The sequence below is a fragment of the Balaenoptera ricei genome, chromosome 9 (genome assembly GCF_028023285.1).
Source record: "Balaenoptera ricei isolate mBalRic1 chromosome 9, mBalRic1.hap2, whole genome shotgun sequence".
Classification (NCBI taxonomy): Eukaryota; Metazoa; Chordata; class Mammalia; order Artiodactyla; family Balaenopteridae; genus Balaenoptera; species Balaenoptera ricei.
Window position 1 is genome coordinate 2,554,522 of NC_082647.1, and position 19,679 is coordinate 2,574,200.

A 19,679-nucleotide genomic window follows, 5' to 3' on the forward strand; every position below is an offset into this window, starting at 1 on the left:
CAAAAATGACCTCCCGTCCCATCACAGGAAAGGGCAGAGAGGAAGGCGGACAGAAATCAGAATGGAACCTTAGTACATGAATGGGTACCACACAAAGGGAAACTGAGAAAAAAACGCAACACTTCTGAACATTCCACAGAAGGTGACACAACTACTCCTGTGAAGTGAGTTCTTGGAGTGCAAAAGGGTATTTCAAGAGAAGTCACACGGGAAAACACCATCAAAAAGTGCAAGTTTCACTGCCTGGAAACCAGCAGTAAATAACCATTCTTGTGTTCTATAACATTAATAACAATCCTTTACCAAATGCTGGCTTACATTCCAGGCACCGTGTATCTTCTTATAAAACCCTCACAAAAGCCCAAATAAGACAGGAAAGATTACTGTCCTCGCTTTATAGGAGAGTAACCTGAGGGTGAAGATGAAGAAACGCGAGTGCTTTATCTAACGTGTACAACAGCTGTATTGGGGGGGCGGGGGGTGGGGGTTTCTACGGTCTTTCTCATCGCATACCCAGGGACAACACCTGACTGAAGAAAATTTAGACTGGAGCAATTTTTAAAGAGTGTATCTGAAGATACGACAATGTGTCTGTGCCTGTGCCACCTGCAGCAAAAATGTCACAATTCTGGTTGTCCCTGTATCATAAGGTATTATGAGATAATAAATCCGGAGTAACTGAATTACTTCAAAGACCTAGAATGGTCTTCAGGCTAACACTACTCCTTAATATCAACTGCAAGGCAAGCAGAGAGGATGAACTGGCAGAGTTCAGAGCTTTCTAGAAGAAACTCAGAGCAGGTATTGCTGCCCCTCTTCCACCCTAAGGTCATCAGGCAAGGGGCATCTGGCTTCTGCGCCAAGAGGGGACCTTGCTGTCAGGCAGAGAGGGGGGCCTTGGGAAAGCTACAGAGACACCCTCACCAGAAGCTGGGGGGGGGAGGGGGGCGGTCCCCAGCAGGACATGACGGGACAAGGGGGACGCCCCTCTCCTCGGGAAGGTTAAATTCACAAGGGGTACTAGATGCCCACACCTCATCTCCCACACTGAGCTCGGAGAAGGAAAACACCCCCTCGACCCCCAGAGCGAGGGAGGGAGGAGGGAAGAGCCGGGGGGAGAGGCACTGTCTCGGGCAAGGTCCTTCAGCCCCGAAGGCTTCCCACCTGCGAGCTGGGGTGACAAGGAGGGAGCAGCCTCTGGAGGAGCAGCTGGCAGGGGAGGAAGGCGCGCCGGGCTGGGCTCCGCGCAGGGCTGTCCCCAGAGCACGGCTCAGAGCTGCCCGAAATACCCGCAGCCTGGGTTTAGGGTGATTTCCCAGCATCGTACCACTAAAAAAGCCGCGAGAGGAAAGCGCTTCTGTGAACACGTGAGCTTCCAAAGCCAGGGCGAAGGAAACTGTGGCTCATTTGTCCACAGTCTGAGCACTCCTGCCGCGCCAGGCACTCCCATCAGCGGGTTCACGGGCCGCCGGCGCCACGCTCCTGGGGCGGGGGCAGTAACAGGCAGTACCTTCTTGGCCGGGTGAATTCCTTGGATGCTCTTGATGCCTGGAGGGCCGGCTGAGTGCACGTGGGCCCCCACCGGAGGGTGCTGGGGCTGCTGAAGCGCCCCCTTGGTCAGCGTCACCTTGCGGGCAGGCTGCTGTCTCGCTTCTGGGGGCTGCGGGAGCCGCTGAGGCTGGCCCTCCAGGTGAAAAAAGCCATCGCTCTCTCCTCCCTGCTGAAACCAAGGCAGCACACTGGTCAGTCTCCGCACAAGCAGGCATCCCCCCCCAGCATCGGGGTCCACCTCGATCAGTGTTCAGCTGAGAAGCAAAACCATCAAGGCTGCCATTTCACTAGGGCCACTAAGGAAATTTCTTATTTGACGGGTGTTTGGGTTTTAACAGTATTTCTCAAATTTAAAACTAAGATCTTTAATTACTGTATCCACTCAAGAGGTCTATAATTACTAAAGTAAGTGCTGTTGAGTTCAGTGAAATAGTGCTTGACTTTAAAAATACTTCATACTCAACATGCCTTTTCCATTTTCATGAGCGTTCTTGTTAAAATCTGACAGTTTGTCTAGGCAGCGGTTTTAAACTTTTAACTCCCATCCGAACCTAACGAAAGTGGGTCATCATCCTGACTCGCCCCGCTGCCCCCCCCGGCGCTGGTTGTAAATCCTGGGGCGCGCCCCAGTGCCTCCCTCCCTGCAGACACGACCCTGAACACTTGGGCTCCCCAGAGCGCCCGCAGGCTGAGGAGCACCCTGGCCACCCCTCCTCCTCTGAGTCACAAGTGTCCACACGTAGGCTGGCCTCCGGCCTCAGTCCTGTCTGGAACAAGAGCAGACCAGCCAGGAATCCGAGAAACTGAATGAGGAAATTCTAGAAATGAAAGAGTTACTGGAGGCCCAGACAAGTCCTCCCCACGTGGCTGACAGGGAGTCGCGGGGGGGCAGCAGGAAGAAGAGCTGAGGCGGGGTCTGAGGGGGCAACCTGCACACAGACCGCCGGCCGAGGGCGAGGCACCGAGCACCAGCGACTCCTGAACGCTGGCTGACCACTAAGCGAGGCAGCAGCAGGGCTGCCTCCCTAGGAGCCCAGGCTACGAAATGAAAAACCCAGGCCCAAACGGATCCTCTGGTGAATCCTGTCAACTATTTAAGAAAGACAGACTCCCAATCTTACACACTCTGGTTCAGAAAACAGAAGTGGAGGGACAACTTTCCCACTCATTCTCTCAGACTTGTATTACCTTTTTACAAAAGTCAAACAAAGACATCAAAAGAAACAAAAGCCACAAAAGAATATCCCTCATACATATACATGAAAAAAATTCTCACCAAAACACTAGCAAACTAAATTCAGCAACACAGAAAAAGAATCATACCCCATAACCAAGTAAGATTTACCCCAGGAATGCAAGGTTGGTTTAACTCTCAAAAATCAGTTATCAGACCACATGAGTAGAGGAAAAGACCACATGACCACCTGCACTGACACAGGAAAAGAACTCATAATAAAAATTTTCAATGAACTAGGAACAGAAGGGACAAATCAACCTGATAAAGGAAATCTAGCAAAAATCGACAGCTCACATCATGCTTAGTGTGAGACTAGTCAGGGGTATTCGACCTGCACGTTAGTCACCCGGGGAGCTCTCGGGTGTCAGTGTTCCTGGGCTTTAACCCAGAACCATCCAATTAGACCCTCTGGAGCTGGAACCCAGACATAAGCATATTTTAAAGGCTCGTCCAGTGATGTTGTCCAGCCAGGGCTGAGGATGGCTGAACCAGGCGGGTCCCCCCATAATGTTCTGTGACTCTGTGACTCTATAATGTCGGCTATAATTGCCTGAAACGTGATCCTGCTGGGAGTTATTCCAACCTGATGGAAGACTGGTTCCCCAAATGGAAACGGAAGCACTATGGAAAGGCAGGCCCTTCTGCAGGACCAGGATCCACATAAACTCAGACTGCTCCTTGTGCTTCTTGAGCAGGTGCCCCAGCCAGGCAGGGATGGCCTATTCTCAGCACACAATTTTTCAAAGTCCTTATCTTGAAAAGCTATGTGAACACTCTCTAGTTTTGTATACGCTTGAAATTTTCTATACTAAAAAGTTGAAAATTGTAAGGATATACACCACATATTTCTATCTTTAAAAGCCAGTAATTCATCACTTATTAATTTACCTAAAATCATATTGAAATTATGTTAGTATAAGATTCATAAATTCACTATTCAAGTGTTAAGTCTCACTGTTCTTAAAAACATCTTTTTACATGGGCTGACACTTCACACTAGCCCCCAGGTCCCACCAGAGGCTGTGCCATAGATGCAGGTGGCACTGGGTCACTAAATTCTCCACACAGCTCAGCTACCTAACAGTCTACTGACTGCTTCTCCACCGTCTACCTTTTTCACGAATGTGGATAAATGAACTGGCTATGGCGTATGGTTAGCTCTCTGGGAAAAGTCCTCCATTTTGCGGACTCCCTGGCAGCTCATCAGAGGAGGGCAAAGTCTATGGACACCTAGAGCACGTGCCATTTTGTAAGGGTCTAGAAGCGCCAGCGGCTTCGACTCTGCTGAGTCTGCTTTTGTTCCCCAAGCCAAAATTTCCTATGCATGTAGATGGCACTGAGGTATTTACTGAAGAAAACAATCAATGGTAGAGCAGGCTTCTGAAAACTACGTAGTTCTGAATGTGCTATTAAAAAAAAGATTACAGTATCAGGATACTAGGTTATAGCCACTGTCAATTAGTACATACATATTTACTAAATGCCACCGTGATACTAAAAAGGCCAGCCTTCAGTTCAGCACTGATACTGGGTGCATCGGAAAACATACTGTCATGCTGTACAAATCGGTAATTAGCTGGTACATGTGGTCTAAAAGGAATGATGTCCATATATATGGTGGACAACACGGTGAATATCGTTGCAGGTATTTTCTTTAGCAATCCAGAGCTAAAAACGTAGATGATCTTAAAAAAAAACAAAAAAAGAAAAAGAAAGAAAAAGAGAGAAAACAAAAACGGAATTCCCTCGCCACCAGTGGTCAGGAATCTGTGCTTCCACGGCCGGGGGCCTGGGTTCAATATCCGGTTGTGGAACTAATATCCCACAAGCCGCGAGGAGCGGCCAAAAAAAAAAAAAAAAAAAAAAGTAGATGACCTAGATAGTAAACTTTTATTTAAAAAGAAGAGCTTGCACCAGAAGTAGGATATCTGCCTATTTTTAAGGTGTACACTGTGTGTATGTATTTGGGTGATAAATATGTAACACTGTGGTGATCCGATGATTTTTAAACTGGGAATTGAGAACAGAAGCATTTAAGTCAATAAACACCCCAAACAAAAATTCTCTTTACTGCTATTATGAGTTAAGAGACTGGTGATGATTTATGTCTGACAATATTAGGTCAGAGGAACACCCTGAAAAACAAAGTTCTAAACTTTTTATTTTCCTTTCAAAACAAGTTTACGTTTTAAAGTAAGCTCGATTCCCATCTGCAGTTCGGAAATACAGGTACAGGTATCACAAAAAGCCTCTCCACTTAGGACTTTCTAAGAGATGGCCTGAGAAGACACAGGCAAACGACGTCTGTGGTCAGAGCGCCCGCAGGTCTGGACCTCGCCGCCTGGCGGTCTCCTCGCTCTGTCTGCGTCTCACAAACTCACGAGCACGGTGAGCGCCCCCGCCCCTCCCCGCCCGGGGAGCCTCCGCAGCCGCCAGCCTGACCCGCTCACTCGAGGGGGCCCCCAGCACCTCCGATCCTAAGGTTTCCCAGGCCACGTAACTGCTTTGTTTTTCTCCACAGCATTCATCACCACTCACAGTCCTGTCATGCTCACGAGAAGGGGCGCCCCGCGGGGAGCACCGGTCACCACGGCATCCTCAGGACAGAGGAGAGGACCGACCCCCGAGCACGCAGACGACAAGCGCTGGGTGAGTCAACGATGAACAAGAAAGAGGGATGTTTCAGGCAGGGATTATAACAAAGGCCCAACTTTTGGGAAAAACTGCTATCACCAGCTTACTGACAAGTGACGGGAAGGTCTGGGTAAGCCCAGGAGTTACTTATATTCAGAACAATGTTTTATACCTTCTACAGCTACAAATGATGTAATAAACTTTATAACAGAAATTTCCAAGGCACTCTAGGCTCTCCACCACCATGCTGAATGGCATCATTCAACATGCTCCACTCATGGGAAGATGGATGGAGTTGTTTGCTGGGTGTCTTCAATTTGACAAGTAGTACACTGGGGTCTGTACAGAGACTGTTTTCCTTCAATCCTCCCTCAAGGTAAATATTATTATTCTCACTTTGCAAATGAAAAACCCGAGATCCCTGGTCACACAGGAAGTGCTTCTAGGACTTCCTGTCTCAGTGGTTCCAGAGCATGGACTCCACACGACCTCACAGGCAAGGAGCTTATACTAACATAACTATTTTTAGCAGGGTTGGAAACAAAGGGACTAACCATCATTCAATTAAATCATTTTAAGGAAATGAAGGTTTACTATAATGCTCTGCTCTGACATTTTTCTGGAAACCATGCTGAGGACTCAAGGCTTAAATATAAGTAATAAGTTATTTCATTTTGTAAGAAAAGCAGATTTTTTTTTTCAGTTGAGAGAACAATTATTTTCTTTCAAATTAGCACAACGAAAAGCTAATTCTTAGGATAAATTTTAAATCCCAGAGTTATTCCAGTTAACACTAGGCAACATTCAACCTACTAACTTCTAGGCTGTGGCCAGAAACATATTTTTTACACCTACTCACATACTCACAGACACAGAAAAAAGGTGAATGAGAACCAAGCCAAACTGAACCCACCTATTTATTTAGAAGTCTTCTACAACTTGTGCATATAGTTAACAGCACTGAAGGAGATCCCAAAATTATTAGTTATGTAAATTTAAAAATACTGTCGATTCAAATTAGGACTTTCAGAAACCTGAAAGTTTCATTAAAAACTTATTAAGTTACATTATCATCTTAATGTAAGGAAATAACTAGTCATCTGTGGATGGCAGATTACATTCCACTCAAAGAAAGGAAATCCACTTTCAAAGTTCATTTCTCTAGGGTGGCACAGTTCCCTTTTAAATTCCTTACACAGCAGTGTGTTTAGACATGATTTTAAATACCTTTTACTTACTCCAAAACAGATGAAGAGAAAAGAAGTTTGGCCTGTCTTAGACCAACCTGGAAATATTTTCTTGTTTTTTTTCCACAAATAATTATCTTTTAATGAATACTATAAAAATGTCTTTTGAGAGCAGTTTTTCTTAAATATAAAAGGCACTTCCTGAGTTAAGTAAGCTTAGGGAACACTTTTTATCAGCTTAATCGTTACAAAAAATGAGGTTTGTAGCCAACCAACATTATTAGCATGACAAATTTATTTATAACAAATTGTTTAAACGTATAGATATAAATGCCCATTGATACTGTCAGGGTATCCTGCAATTTGACAGATCAAATCTTATTTTCATTCTTAAACCTCATGAAGAAGTGGTATCGCTGGCTTGCATTCACTAGTGAGCAAATTGATTAATCCCTCTCTATAGAAATCTCAACTCTTGATTACACCTATCAGACGTTAAGCAGCATTATTCTAGAGTGACAACACTTGACAAATTCCCCAACCATTTTTCTCAGCCTTTGTGGCCCTGCTAGCTTGTATTAACCCTGATGAAAAATTAATTTTCCTTATCTTCTTCTAAACCCCAAAATCCAAATCCGCCAAACTGGCAACTCTTTCTGTAAAGGTATTATGAAAACCTCTAAAAGATTAATTGCATGTCTTCAGGTGACATTAAATTAATTTCTGTACTCATGACAGACATTTGATACTCCGTACTGAGAGGACAGATAACATTGTCGGGACACAGAGAAGGACAGTGGTTAGGGTCCCAGGGCAGCCTCTTATGAATTCTCCTTTCGATAAGGCCTACTTCACTGTCATGGCAATGGTGCTGATCTGCCAGCCCACAGACCTCACAGAGCAGGTTTCTATTAACTACAACAATGCTGGGCCTAGCCCTGTGATCTTTAGAAAGCTCACCCAGAATCTGGACAATAAATGATATGCATGCTCTACGAAGTTTCTAAACACAAATACATTTCATGCTCTAGTTTGTCTTTGAGACTACTACTTAAAGGAGAAAAGATAAAAGAAAATAAACAGGCTAATAACATTCTTATCCAGGCTCCTGTGTCAATTCCCTAATTAAACTGCTGCAATATGATATGTGGTGAGGACACTTCACATGTGCAGTGTCCATCTCTTCTAGGCAATAAACTATCCTTACATACGGCAAGCATGCAAAACATGTAAAAGCAGCAACTTAAATCTAAAATGCTTCCTATAAAATTCCAGTAACAGGTCTACACGGGTTGAACTGAAACAAAATCCATAAGGTTAAAGGGATCTCACAAGTGCTTGCTTGGGCTTCCTGGAGAAAAAAAGGATTCAAGCGGTAGGTGCACCAGGATTTCGCCTTATGGGGATAACACGGCACAGTTATTCACGTGCTTGCTCTCTCTCTCTCTCTCTCTCTCTCGCTCGCTCGCTCTCTCTCTCTCTCTCAACATTCTACCTTTCTGAAACTAGCTAGGTTTGGGGAATCTTTTAAAAGCAAAATTAATTGGCCTTTGGAGAAATATACCAAAGCCCTGAGCCTGTGAGGGGATCTGATACCCCAGGATTCTCCAATTTCTACAGCACAGACCTACCAATCTAAAAAAAGGAAAGGACTGCCAGAAGTGAGACTGCGGTTCACCCAGCAGCAGGGGCCCATAAACTCTGGCTTCTCCAGCAAGAGCGCCCCCGTAGGGGTGAAGCTCCAGACTCTGGAAAGCAGACGCTTCCAACCTGCCCCGGATGGGCAGCTGGGAAGGACCTACTTTAGAGCGCTGGGTGACTTCCCGGCCCAGATGACGAGGCTCCTATTCTTGGTAGCCGTTCGAAGTGAGGAGAGGGAAGTTACTCAGGACGCTGGAGAAAGCAGATTCCTTTTCTGCTGGAGAAGGTGGGTTAGCAAATCCTGATTCCTAATTACAAGAGAATTATTTCTGACTTAAACCACTTATTTCGCTCTGAAAGAAACACCATATGCCTAAAAACACCTATAAATTCATGTGTAGACATTCTAATTCATTAAAACTGATTTCTGTACTCTAATGAACAGTAGTCTATTTTGCCCAAATTTAGAGGTCACATGTTTATGAATGCTTAAAAGGTCATGCCTCTAGAAGTTATCAATTCTTCCCACCAAAGTGTTTCAAAGCTCTTAAAAACAATTATTTATGCACAGTAGCTTCTCCTCCAAAAGAAGATTCTAGAATATACATCTTATCAAACAAGCAATTAATCAAGATTCGTGCCCCATTTTTCTTCCTCTCTTATTTGCCTTTCGGCCACCTGACTGCTCATCAGCTCCTCTAACAGGGAAATGATCGGGCAACAAATGAGGCCCAACTACAACCAGCCACTTGGCCACTCTCCCCACCAGAGAGGAGAGGGATGGCAGGATGAGAGGGAACCAGGGGTCAGCAAGGTGGGAGTCTGGGCTCTCACCTCCTTGGACGGTGGTGCCTCCACGCCCACCCCCACGCCCCGTCCATCTGGGCAGGGCCTCTCCTGGCTCCCCTACCTGTGTCAAAGCAGCTTCTCTTACACTCAGCTTCCCAGAGGTGTTTCTCTATCACAAGCCCACTGCAGTTCTGTCCTTTACTACCCATTTGCAACTCACTTTCATCTGACTTGCTTTCTCCTGGTCCTCTAGCATGGCATCAGCTCTTGGGTACTGCCCGAAACCATGGCATCAAGTCAGCTTCCACCAGAAACCAATGAGTCAGGACAGCTGAGTCCTCCAGCCGTGGCCAGGCAGCCTGGCGAGTCACAGAATGACATCCACAGCGTGAGCCTTGTTCCGCCTTGGCCTGGGGCATGGGTCTCCCCAAGAACGAGCCATCACCACAGACTCATCAAACAGCAGCCAAATGTACGACACAATCGCTTCTTGTAAACTGAATTAACAAGGATTAATGCTATTTTTGGTGTTATCATACTCTGCTTACTAGTGTCATCTAAATGTCTACGATATACAGCTATTACTTTTATAATCAGAAGTACCGTGGGGCGGTGGGTGGGTGGGGCTGACGACGACACGACACCGTGTTAACTCCTCCTTGGATATTTCCATAAAGAAACTGTAAACAATACCTGTATTTTTAAAGGGAGAAGCTACTTATTTTCTCTACGATTTCAACGAATGTTTCTTAAATATTTATAATGTATTTGAGACAAAAAATGAACTGAAGCGGAAACCCAGCCTCAGTCAGGAGCAGTGACCAGGAGCCAGCTCCAGCAGTGGGCAGAGAAGGGCAGGGCGTGGCGGCGGCGTGCAGGTGCGGTGCCGAGAAAGGGCGCAGCGTGAGTGTGGACGGAGCGGGGAGACAGAACTGCAAGAGCAAGGCGGCCAGACCACAGAACAACAGGGCACGTCCGGAGAACAGGAGGCCGCGAGGGTGACCACTTGCATCCCCACCTGCGACTCCTTCTCAGACTACGGTCCCCGAAGACTGACAGATGACTCCAAGACCAGCACTTCTGTTTCTAGTAAATCTGATACACAGTGTAAGAAACTCCTTATACTATTTTTGCAACTTCTCTTAAATTGAGATTACGTATATCAAAATTAAACGTCCTCCACTCCACAAAAAAAGATCAGGTATGCACACACCACCGCGCTAGAGAAAATCTGAGAATAACTTTTGAGGAAGAGAAGAAATCTACAAATGCACACCAACCCCCAAAAGCAAGCTCACACAAACAAATTGGGACCTTCTACGTGAAGCATTTTGACAGCCTTTTAAAGGTAAAATACAAGAGTATCACGACTGGACAGCTGGCTTTCCTGCTGAGGCATTCTGTGCTTCTCCCATTTCTCTGTGTGGCCAGCAGAACAAAGGGCTTTTTACTTAATCTGCTGCCAAATTCTTAAAATTTTCATGACCTCAATTAGAATAAAGCAGCTGAATTCAGAATCTGCTTTTTCTTAAAGAACACTGTAAGAACACACTTTTTCTTTCTTTAATTAAAAGGAAAGGGTAGTAATATCTACGGAGCCACTGCCATGCGCCCAAGCACTGAGCCACTCATCTCACCCATGTCACGACAGTTAACCCTCACAGCCACCCTGGGAGAAGCTTAGCCTCATTCTGAGGAGGAGACGGGTTCATTCTGGCCAGGTAACCCGACGCAAACATCTCAAGGGTTCCCCATTTCCCCTAAACTGGAAGACAGAGCTGCAGGCCTAATTAAATTCCTGGATAAACAAATTTGGCATGGCACTTGCTCGTCCTAATTCTTTTTTCTGGTGTTTAATCACAAAACATGGCTGAGAATGGTTATAATAAGTTTACACTAAGCAAACATTTTACATTTTTATATACGCTCTGTTATTACCTGAAGAGTTTTTCTGGATTACGTACTGGCTATGAGTGAAATTATGATTGGGGGCAGGGGGTACGGCACGCTGCACAGCCTGTGGGATCTGTTCCCCAACCAGGGACTGAAGCCAGGCCCTCGTCAGTGAAAGCGTGGAGTCCTACCCACGGGATCACCAGGGAATTCCAGAAATTATGATTTAACAAGATTGCTCTTTTGGTTTCTGAAAATTAAATACTTAAAAGTAGCTTTCTGAGAAATGAGCAAATGGAGACTATTCCTATGTTTTAAATAATAAAAAGAGAACCATTCCATCAAATAAAATTCTTTAAGTAGATTACTTATATAAATAATATTCAGGGAGGCACATGAAATTTTAGAAGCAATATTTGCCAACATTTAACACTCTTTATAAGTAGCATTAATTTATTCCTTTTTAAATCTCACCCAACAAATCCAGACAATATAAATGGGAAAAAACTAAAATTCACAAAGAGATTGATTAGCCTCATCACAAAAGGTCTCTTTAAATTCCGAAGTCCCTTCATGATTTCAATTTTAAATATAAAATCTGATCTATTTTGATTTACATAGAAATGGTCAACGACACATTTCTAGCACACAGCTAGTCATAGCTACGCTCCGCCCGGGTACACCGTCCCTCGCTTTAATTCACCACGCCAGGCTCCTCCACACAGGTTCCGGACCAGGCGTGACGGAAGCCCAGCCGCCCCCCAGCCCTGACCCACGGCTGAGGCCGCTCAGCGGTCAGGGCGCTGCGGCCCGCCTCTCAACCCTTCTCAACGCGCTCTGCGGCCCGCCACTGCCAACCGGGGCTGGCAAGCCGAATGAAACCTCATCACCCCCTTATCCTAGAAGCCCCCCCTAAAAAACTCAGTGGAAAAAGTAGACTCCTCTCCCTAATCTAGAACTAAAAAACATTGGAGGAAAAGGAGCAGCAAAAATAGCTACTATAAGTAATGGTAAAAAGCACAGGATTCAGAAGCCTCACTCTGCCAGTCAGTAGCTGAGCGGCCCTGGGCTACTATCTGAGACTCAACTTACTTACCTATGAAATGGCAATAACAGATCTAACTCATAAGGATGCTGTGAATACATGCTAAACACCTGATAAACAGCAGCTACTACCTATTATGCGGCATAAAATCAGGGAATGTATTTCCAGAAGGGGCCTTCGGAGCATTCCAAAAAGAAAATGGACAGTTATAAAGTAGCTTCTACGTGTTAGAAGGGTCCCCGAGACAATAAATAATAGACAAGCATCCAGCCACGGGTCTTCCTCAAACACAGCCACGTTGTTTTCACCTCATCACACCCTCCTGGTGACTGAGGGCCTCAACCTCCACGCCCCACACACAGGAGCTTCGGAACGGCCAACAAAGAACGCATGATGCCAAGACGGCCCCCGAAGAAAGTGAGGTACGACTCTGCGGGCTACAAACCCAGACCAGACCCTGGTCAGGGACTGTGTGAGAACCAACACCAAGAAAGACTTTTCATTACGTTCTTTTTGAAAATGCTTCCCATGTCCGTAATGCATTAGCTCTAACAAAGAGGAACAATATAAAAAGACTAGAAATTCTCCTTCGATGATCAGTATGAATTAAAATCACTTTGAAGATAGTATAATTAATGAAAGGGCAGACTGAAAAACCTATAGTCTTAAGACTCAGGCTCTTTCACCTTTCAAAAACCCCAATTTAATAAAATCCAAAGATAAATTATTTAATTACAGGTAATGAAATATGGAAAATGACAAAAGAGAAGACCTTATTGATTCACAATTGCCTCACAGGTAAAAGTTCACCTAAAGAAACCTAATTTAAGCTGTAATATATTTCCAATTTGTACATCAGAATAAGACTGCCAAGAAAATTCTGCTTTCCTAACAATCCTGTAGATACATATTTTTACTGTGATCACCACCAGAGCACAATTTCTAGAACAGCACTATGTACTGCGATAGCTCTGTGTCCTGTCTGAAGACCAACTACTAGAACGAGGAGACCACTGAATGCAAAGAATAGTTTAGTTAATACATTCGATGCCAGGTTAAGTTAGAAAAAAGTGAAAGAAATCAAACGACTCTCTGAAAAGTAAATTTCTCTAGAAAACCTTATAAACAGAATATCTATTCTATTTCTGCACTAACAGAATGTGAAGAAGTCCTGGGCTCATAGCAAAATACAAGAACGTGAACTGACAATGAAATGCTTTTATTAAACAAGTAACTATAAACCTGAAATGCACAAATAATATTCTGCACAGGTACGATATACAAGTCAATCCTCCCAGATGCTAAGCCCCTGTCAGACCCTCACCAGGGTGGCCGGTTCAGCTCCAGGCACACAACACAGCACAGCCCTGGGCATTAATGCCATGGTGCATGAAAGGAGAGAGGGACCAGCAGGGACAGAGATAAAAGGAAAAATGAGAGCATACTTAGCACTTGCAAGAACTGTCTCCTTTTTGCACAATGGGTATGTTACAAATAGTTCCTACCCACCAAAAAAACACAAAAAAACCCCCAGGCCATTAGGAAAACACTGTTTGTTCTGGTTCAGAGAGATACAAACAAGAGACATTTATCCTCTGATAAGGTGAAAGTTGCCAACGTGCTATTGGAGGAATTATTGGAATAAATCCTAATATACAGAACATGTTGGTTAATTAACTTAATACTTAAGAATTAAAAAGGGAGCTAAAAAACCATTTCAAAGTTTGGCAGATAGCTATTTTCATGTAAAATTCCTCTGTTGTTTTCCTGTGTATTGTAAAATTATATAGCATGACTTTGGAATATGGTCTGATATAAAAAATATATTTTTTCCACTGGAGAAAAAAAGATAGCAAAAATTGAGGTAGATAAATTCTTCTGAAGTAGATGAATTCGTTAGTTGAAGGCTGCCTGTGGACAGCAGAGCCGTGCCCCACACCTCCTCGTCTGCCGGAGCCCAGAGTGCCCAGGCCCGCACCGCACCACTGTGGCTGCCCAGGGAAAAGGCCTATTCCCAAACCATCGCCCCATGGCCCATCCTCAGAAGTTTCTAACTCAAGTAAAACAATGAGACACCGACAAAGTATGATTAAAACACGGTCAAAAGCAAAAGGCCACACAGACACCGGAAACTGATCAACACTTGGGTCTTCGCCTAAAGATAATAAATTCATACAATATTTAAACAATCTGATATAATACAGGCCATCTACTTATCAACATTTTGAATCACAATGAACGGAGGTGAGAAACAACAGATTTGCTCTGTCACAAAGTTTCTTATGGCACGTGAAAAACTTCACACCTCAGTCTACAAACCTAGAAACAAAAGCAATTAAAACTCAACTGATTAAGCAGCTAACGAGGAGCTGCCCTTCCTCCAGCACAGCAAACAACTCCTGCCCGTTCCTAGCGGTACTGCTCTCCCTGGGTGAACTGAGAATTAGAAGTCCTTTTCTTTTTTTACTGTCAGTATTTTGTGGTTTTAGAAGTAACCATCTGCAGCTGGTTTGCTCTAAGAGCCCGTGTCTTACAGCTCTCCCCCTTCTTCCCCAGTTTGTAACACAAAGTGCACACAACAGGGAGCTGCGACAGAGAGTACGACAGTCACTCGGACCAAAGAGAGTTTGCTGCAGAATTCATCATAATTAAAGCAAGAGATGAGCGTTACCTCCTATAATAAATAAAGACTATACGGCAGAATTAAGGAAGCGAGTATTCTACAGACGCTGGCGGGAGAATCTCCTGCAATGGGAATCTATCTGCAGCAACTCTGTTTAGTTTAAGTACTGAATTTATCCAAACTGCAATTACTGTGCTTTATTGAAAATGCTCTAAAATGGGCACTGTTCTGAGATGAAGACAGAAATGAGGGGTGCCCCACTTCTGAAAGCACATGGTAGGACCACACATGATTTCACTTTAGAATACTGTCAATCCCTTTTTCCCTCAAATGTGGGCGGGGGGGGGGGGGGCAATTAGCTTGAACTGGAAGACAGGAAACAGTCTTTGAAACAACGCTGCTTAAAAGCAACACACACACTGTCCCCCCCACCCCCCCGCTGACATAGATGCTCCCTGAATCTAAAGCTACACACAACAAATTATGTGTTCTGTGGTAAAGGAAATTTTATTTTTAAAACAAACTTGATGGTTCTAGCATAAATTATCTATAAAAAGAAGCTAAAACTGAGAAACATCTAATTTAGGAACTGTTACACTGGTTTTTCTCTAAGACTCAAGAGACAACTGAAACATGGGTCCCAATTGGAAGCAGGATTTAAACGACAATTCTTACACCAGCTTCAAGTGAGGAAAGGCTGGTCCACATGATTCTAAGACAGGCAACTTTACTTCCCTTCCTTCAAAAATCCTCTCTGGGAGTTAGGACATACTAAGTGAAACATAGATTCCAAGAGGCACTGGTGACCTCGTCAACTTACCCCGCCTGACAACTTAATCACCCTGACCTTGGAGCTGACGTGCGGCCCGTCTCCGCCACCGCTGTTGGCCCGGTGCATGACAGTCCTTTTCGTGCCAGGCTTGGCCTCCGGGGGCCGGCCCTGGAGGGACGTGGCTCGAGCAGTCTGCGAGGGGGGTGGCGGTCCCTCCCCGTCTGCAGGCTTTACCTGCAGGACTTTGTGCTGAGCTGGACACTGAGGTATGGTTCTGGCCTGTCTCAAATGTTTCAGTGGTTTCATCTGCTGTCCTTGATACTGCGTGTTAGCACCAGATGGCACAAAATTGGATGTTTTGGGTGGAACACTTGAAACAGTGGCATCTTGGTTTTTCACGAGAAGTCTGTGTTTCACATGCGGCCTGACCTGTGCCCCCGGGAAGGGTAACAGTGGGCTGCCATTGGTGGGCGAGGGTGCCGACAGCTGCTCTCCCTGCTCGGCCAGGGCCGGCGGGGGGCAGAGCTGCTGCTGCTGCGCCAGCCTCTCGAGCAGCTCCTTCTTCCTCGCGCCGGCCTGTTGCTGCCGCCGCAGCTCCTTCTGCTTCAGGATTTCTTCTCGGAGGCGCTTCTGTTCTTCTATCTTTAAGCGGTATAACCTCGTTTCTTCATCTTCATCAGGAAACTGAAGCAGAAAACATGCATGGTTTACTTTAGAGTACAAGGCTAGGTGATGGTTCCAGTCTGTTTCAGCAAACTTAAGAAAAGGCACTTTCTAAAAACCCTTTAATTCAGGATTTGAAAGAAGCCATTCAAAATCTGCTTACAGACTTTAAGTATAACTCCTTCCCCTGGGGAGGGAAAAAAAAATTACACAGCTAAAGCTAATTTGGAAAATCTTATCAGAATATTAAAAATGAAATAATGTAAATTTCCACTCATTTACAACTTTGAAACCAATTAAACTATTCATTTAAGATATCAAAATATGTTTGAAATGGAAACTGCAACAGTAGGGAGGCCTCGCTGTCACACAGGTTTTATCTGGCTCTCCTCTGACGAACCAACAAAAGGTGGGGTGTAAATGACCTGAAAGGGCCTGATTAGAACTATTGATTTTTCGTACAGAATTTTCAGCCTGATCTCAAACTCATTTGTCACAGAATAATTGCTTATAATGAACAGCACAAGTCAATCTCTCTGACCTTGAACTCATGCACTCTCCTCAGAATCAAAATGCTGCCAACTGCAGTATTGGAATATTAATGGTATATAAGGAATGCCTTTAATATGCCAGTCCCAAACCATTCTGAAAGTCTATCAGAAGAATCTTTGTAAAAGTCCAATAATTTTCTTAAAAAAAGCATCCAAAGAGGAAAGTTTATTAAAAGTTTAGCATTTGTTTAAAATTGTAATAATTTTCTTTAAAAAAAAAAAAGTCATAGATATCATCACTCACAGATCCTCCGCAAAAGAATATAACAGGATTTACTCTATCTAGAATTCAGCTGTTAACAAATAAACCTTAGAAGTTAGGAATTATAAGACCAAAATGTAGCTGAAGCGCTGGCTGGTGCCCCCAGAGCCCGTGCACTTGACCTAAGAGACACAGAGCCAAGCCCCCTCACTGGCGCTTGCTTGTCATTTTAGAAGCAATCCTGACCAACTCAGTCACCTAATTTCAAAGTCTAGGACAGATCTGAAACAGCAAACCTGAAGTTGGGTGAGGGCTACACAGAGCTAGAAGTGACATTAAGGGGAAGACAGAAAAACAGAAGTTCGAAAAGTACAGGGGCCAGGGCATTCTGGGGAAATAGTAACAGGTCCAGAGGGCCCACTGTTTCAAATGCAAGAATAATTAATATTCACTAGGATTTTTCCCCATGTAATCAAAAAAGAGTTAAAGTATATTCAAGAATATAGGTAGAAATACTTCTAAATAGATTTGTCCTTCATTATATCATTACCAATTGGGTGAATATAAGAAGATAAACCACATTTACCTAAGCGAAACAAACGGAAGATTTTAAAAAATAAAAAAAACTTTACTCCTGGCCCCATTCTATGTGCACAGAAAATTAAAAGCAAACAAATTAAGACACGCGCCACTTACACTATGGCCACCTGCAAGTTGCACTTCACGCACAAAGCATCCATTTTATTCTACAGAAGACTTCTTCAGAAGCCTGCTTATTAAATCAACTATTATGAAAGGGACAGACAAACGTGGCTAGTGGTATGCCTAAAAAGTCACTTTTCTCATTTTACTTAGCCACTGTTACTATAAAAGTGTATGTGACTTCATTTTTGAGCCAAATCCATTTATACATATGAGTTAGGAGCTAGCTATATAAACTAAAAGCAGGATAAAATTTTTAGCAATGATTTCTTTTTATAAGCTATCCCAATCCAGTTTGTAAATCTACATGATTTTTTCATATATTGATTTTAAAACCGAAATGTCACCCTTCTTCTAATAAGATGTTATTAAACGTTAATTCAGTATTTTCACTTTATACTTACATTTCTGACTTGGAAACATTACATTACAGCTGCTATAATAATTTACTAGAAGAAAATCTGACCCCCCCCCCCGCAATTTAACTGATTGAAAGGCAAAAACCAGTTAACGCTTGTTTTTATTATGATTAAGGGCTTATATTCTCATCTAAGGAAACTTTGTGCCATTATTTTATAAAGTTAATAGATGTACTTACTTATTACATTATACATATTATTATTAACGTAACTTCCATGTACTGATCCTCTTGCCACGTCTCAGGCACATACACCCAATAGTTAAGGAAACTGAGGCTTGGGATAAGTGAAGTAACTGGCTCAGAGCCGCACTGCTAGCGACGGCAGATCATTCCAAGGGCGTGTTCTGACCTGTGCTACACTAGATGCCTATGCTTCATTAGAACCTACATTATACAGATACTGCCCAACTTTTGTATCTATAATTCCAGGGAACAGCCCACAATGGAATCCTGACTTCAGGGAAGCATTAGACAAGCACATTCACTTCTTTTACAGGAGACCAAGGGCCTCAAGGAGTTTGTCTCAGACATAAATTTTACTGACGTAAAGAAATTTTTTTAAAAAATGTAAAAGTTCGTGACTAATATACTACATTAACACTGAACTGCCTCTAAGCAAAACATAACCAAGTGGCCAAAACTAAACCAAGGTGCAAATAACATCTCAATTGGAAATCATGTAGAATACTGACTTGCATTTATCATTTATTCTTACAACATTTATACCTATTTAGAAATCAGCAATAATATACACAATTCAGAACAAAACACCCCTCCCCATCTTATTTAAAGGTCCAAACTGGTCCTACCTTCTAGAAGTTCACAGTGTAAAACCAGAAAAGCCACAGGAACGTAAGAGTAAACATAAGGAGTCAGCTAACTATGGCCCATGAGCCAATCTAGCCCAACACTTGGCTTTGTCGTAAAGTGCTACCAGAACACAGCCATGCCCATTGATGTAAGACTGTCTATGTTTGCTTTTGTGATAAAACAGCAGAGTTGAGTAATTCTGAGAGACAATTTGGGCTATAAAGCCTAAAATATTTATTATCTGGGCCCTTCAGAGAAACAGTTGGTTAAGATCCCTGATAGACACAGATTCTGTAACACACAACTATAACTGTATAAATATATAAATACAATCTGATATAGTACCAGTGAGAATGAAAGTGTATCTTATATGAATATGGCTGTTAGGTTAAAAGAAGGTGGGAAGATTTTGTGAAGAACTCACTGGGTGAGAGTGAACTGAGATAAGAGGTACAAACCTTGGTTATAAGGTCTCCCTGTTTGAGACCAAACATTATTTTTTAATTAGAAAAAGAGAAGTCCTACCTCTGGTTCTGTTTTTGCTTCCTCTTTAGGCCGGCCCACAGGGCTAACTGGCTTGACTTTCACATCAGCCTTCCCCTGCGCAGTCCTGGGCCCCAGCCCGGGCCTCGTGGGCGGTGACGTGCTGATAATCGGCTTTACTTGAGCCGCAGGTGTGGAGGCGCAGCGGCTGTTACTCAGTTCTATAACATGTGACGGTGCTATTGGTAATTCACGCAAGTTACTGTTCCGTGGAGCAGTTGGCTGCATTTGCTGCATTGGTCGTTTGGTTACATTCTGAGAAGTCGTGTTCTATCATCGCAAGAAGAAAGAAATTCTAATTACAACTGGAAACTTGGGAGAAGAAACATAAAAAGGCACGTTAGACTAAAATATTTTAAAAAATCATTCGAATTGAATAAGTGACTTCTCCTTCGGGGGGCAGATACCTTCCTGT

The 19,679-nt window shown here is 43.7% G+C and overlaps 1 protein-coding gene across 5 annotated transcripts in view; it reads right to left on the reverse strand.

Annotated features, from left to right (window-relative positions):
• The window catches only part of RBM33 (RNA binding motif protein 33), a 116,476-nt gene that overhangs the window by 13,649 nt on the left and 83,148 nt on the right, over positions 1–19,679 (reverse strand). For 3 of the 5 annotated variants that reach the window (XM_059932955.1, XM_059932957.1, XM_059932958.1), the window contains 3 exons: positions 19,247–19,534; positions 15,421–16,056; positions 1,511–1,720 (listed from right to left, as the gene is read on the reverse strand). In XM_059932955.1, coding sequence (XP_059788938.1) covers positions 1,511–1,720; positions 15,421–16,056; positions 19,247–19,534 — 1,134 coding nt within the window. The remainder of the gene's footprint in view (positions 1–1,510; positions 1,721–15,420; positions 16,057–19,246; positions 19,535–19,679) is intronic. The other 2 variants (XM_059932956.1, XM_059932959.1) reach the window with 1 other exon arrangement.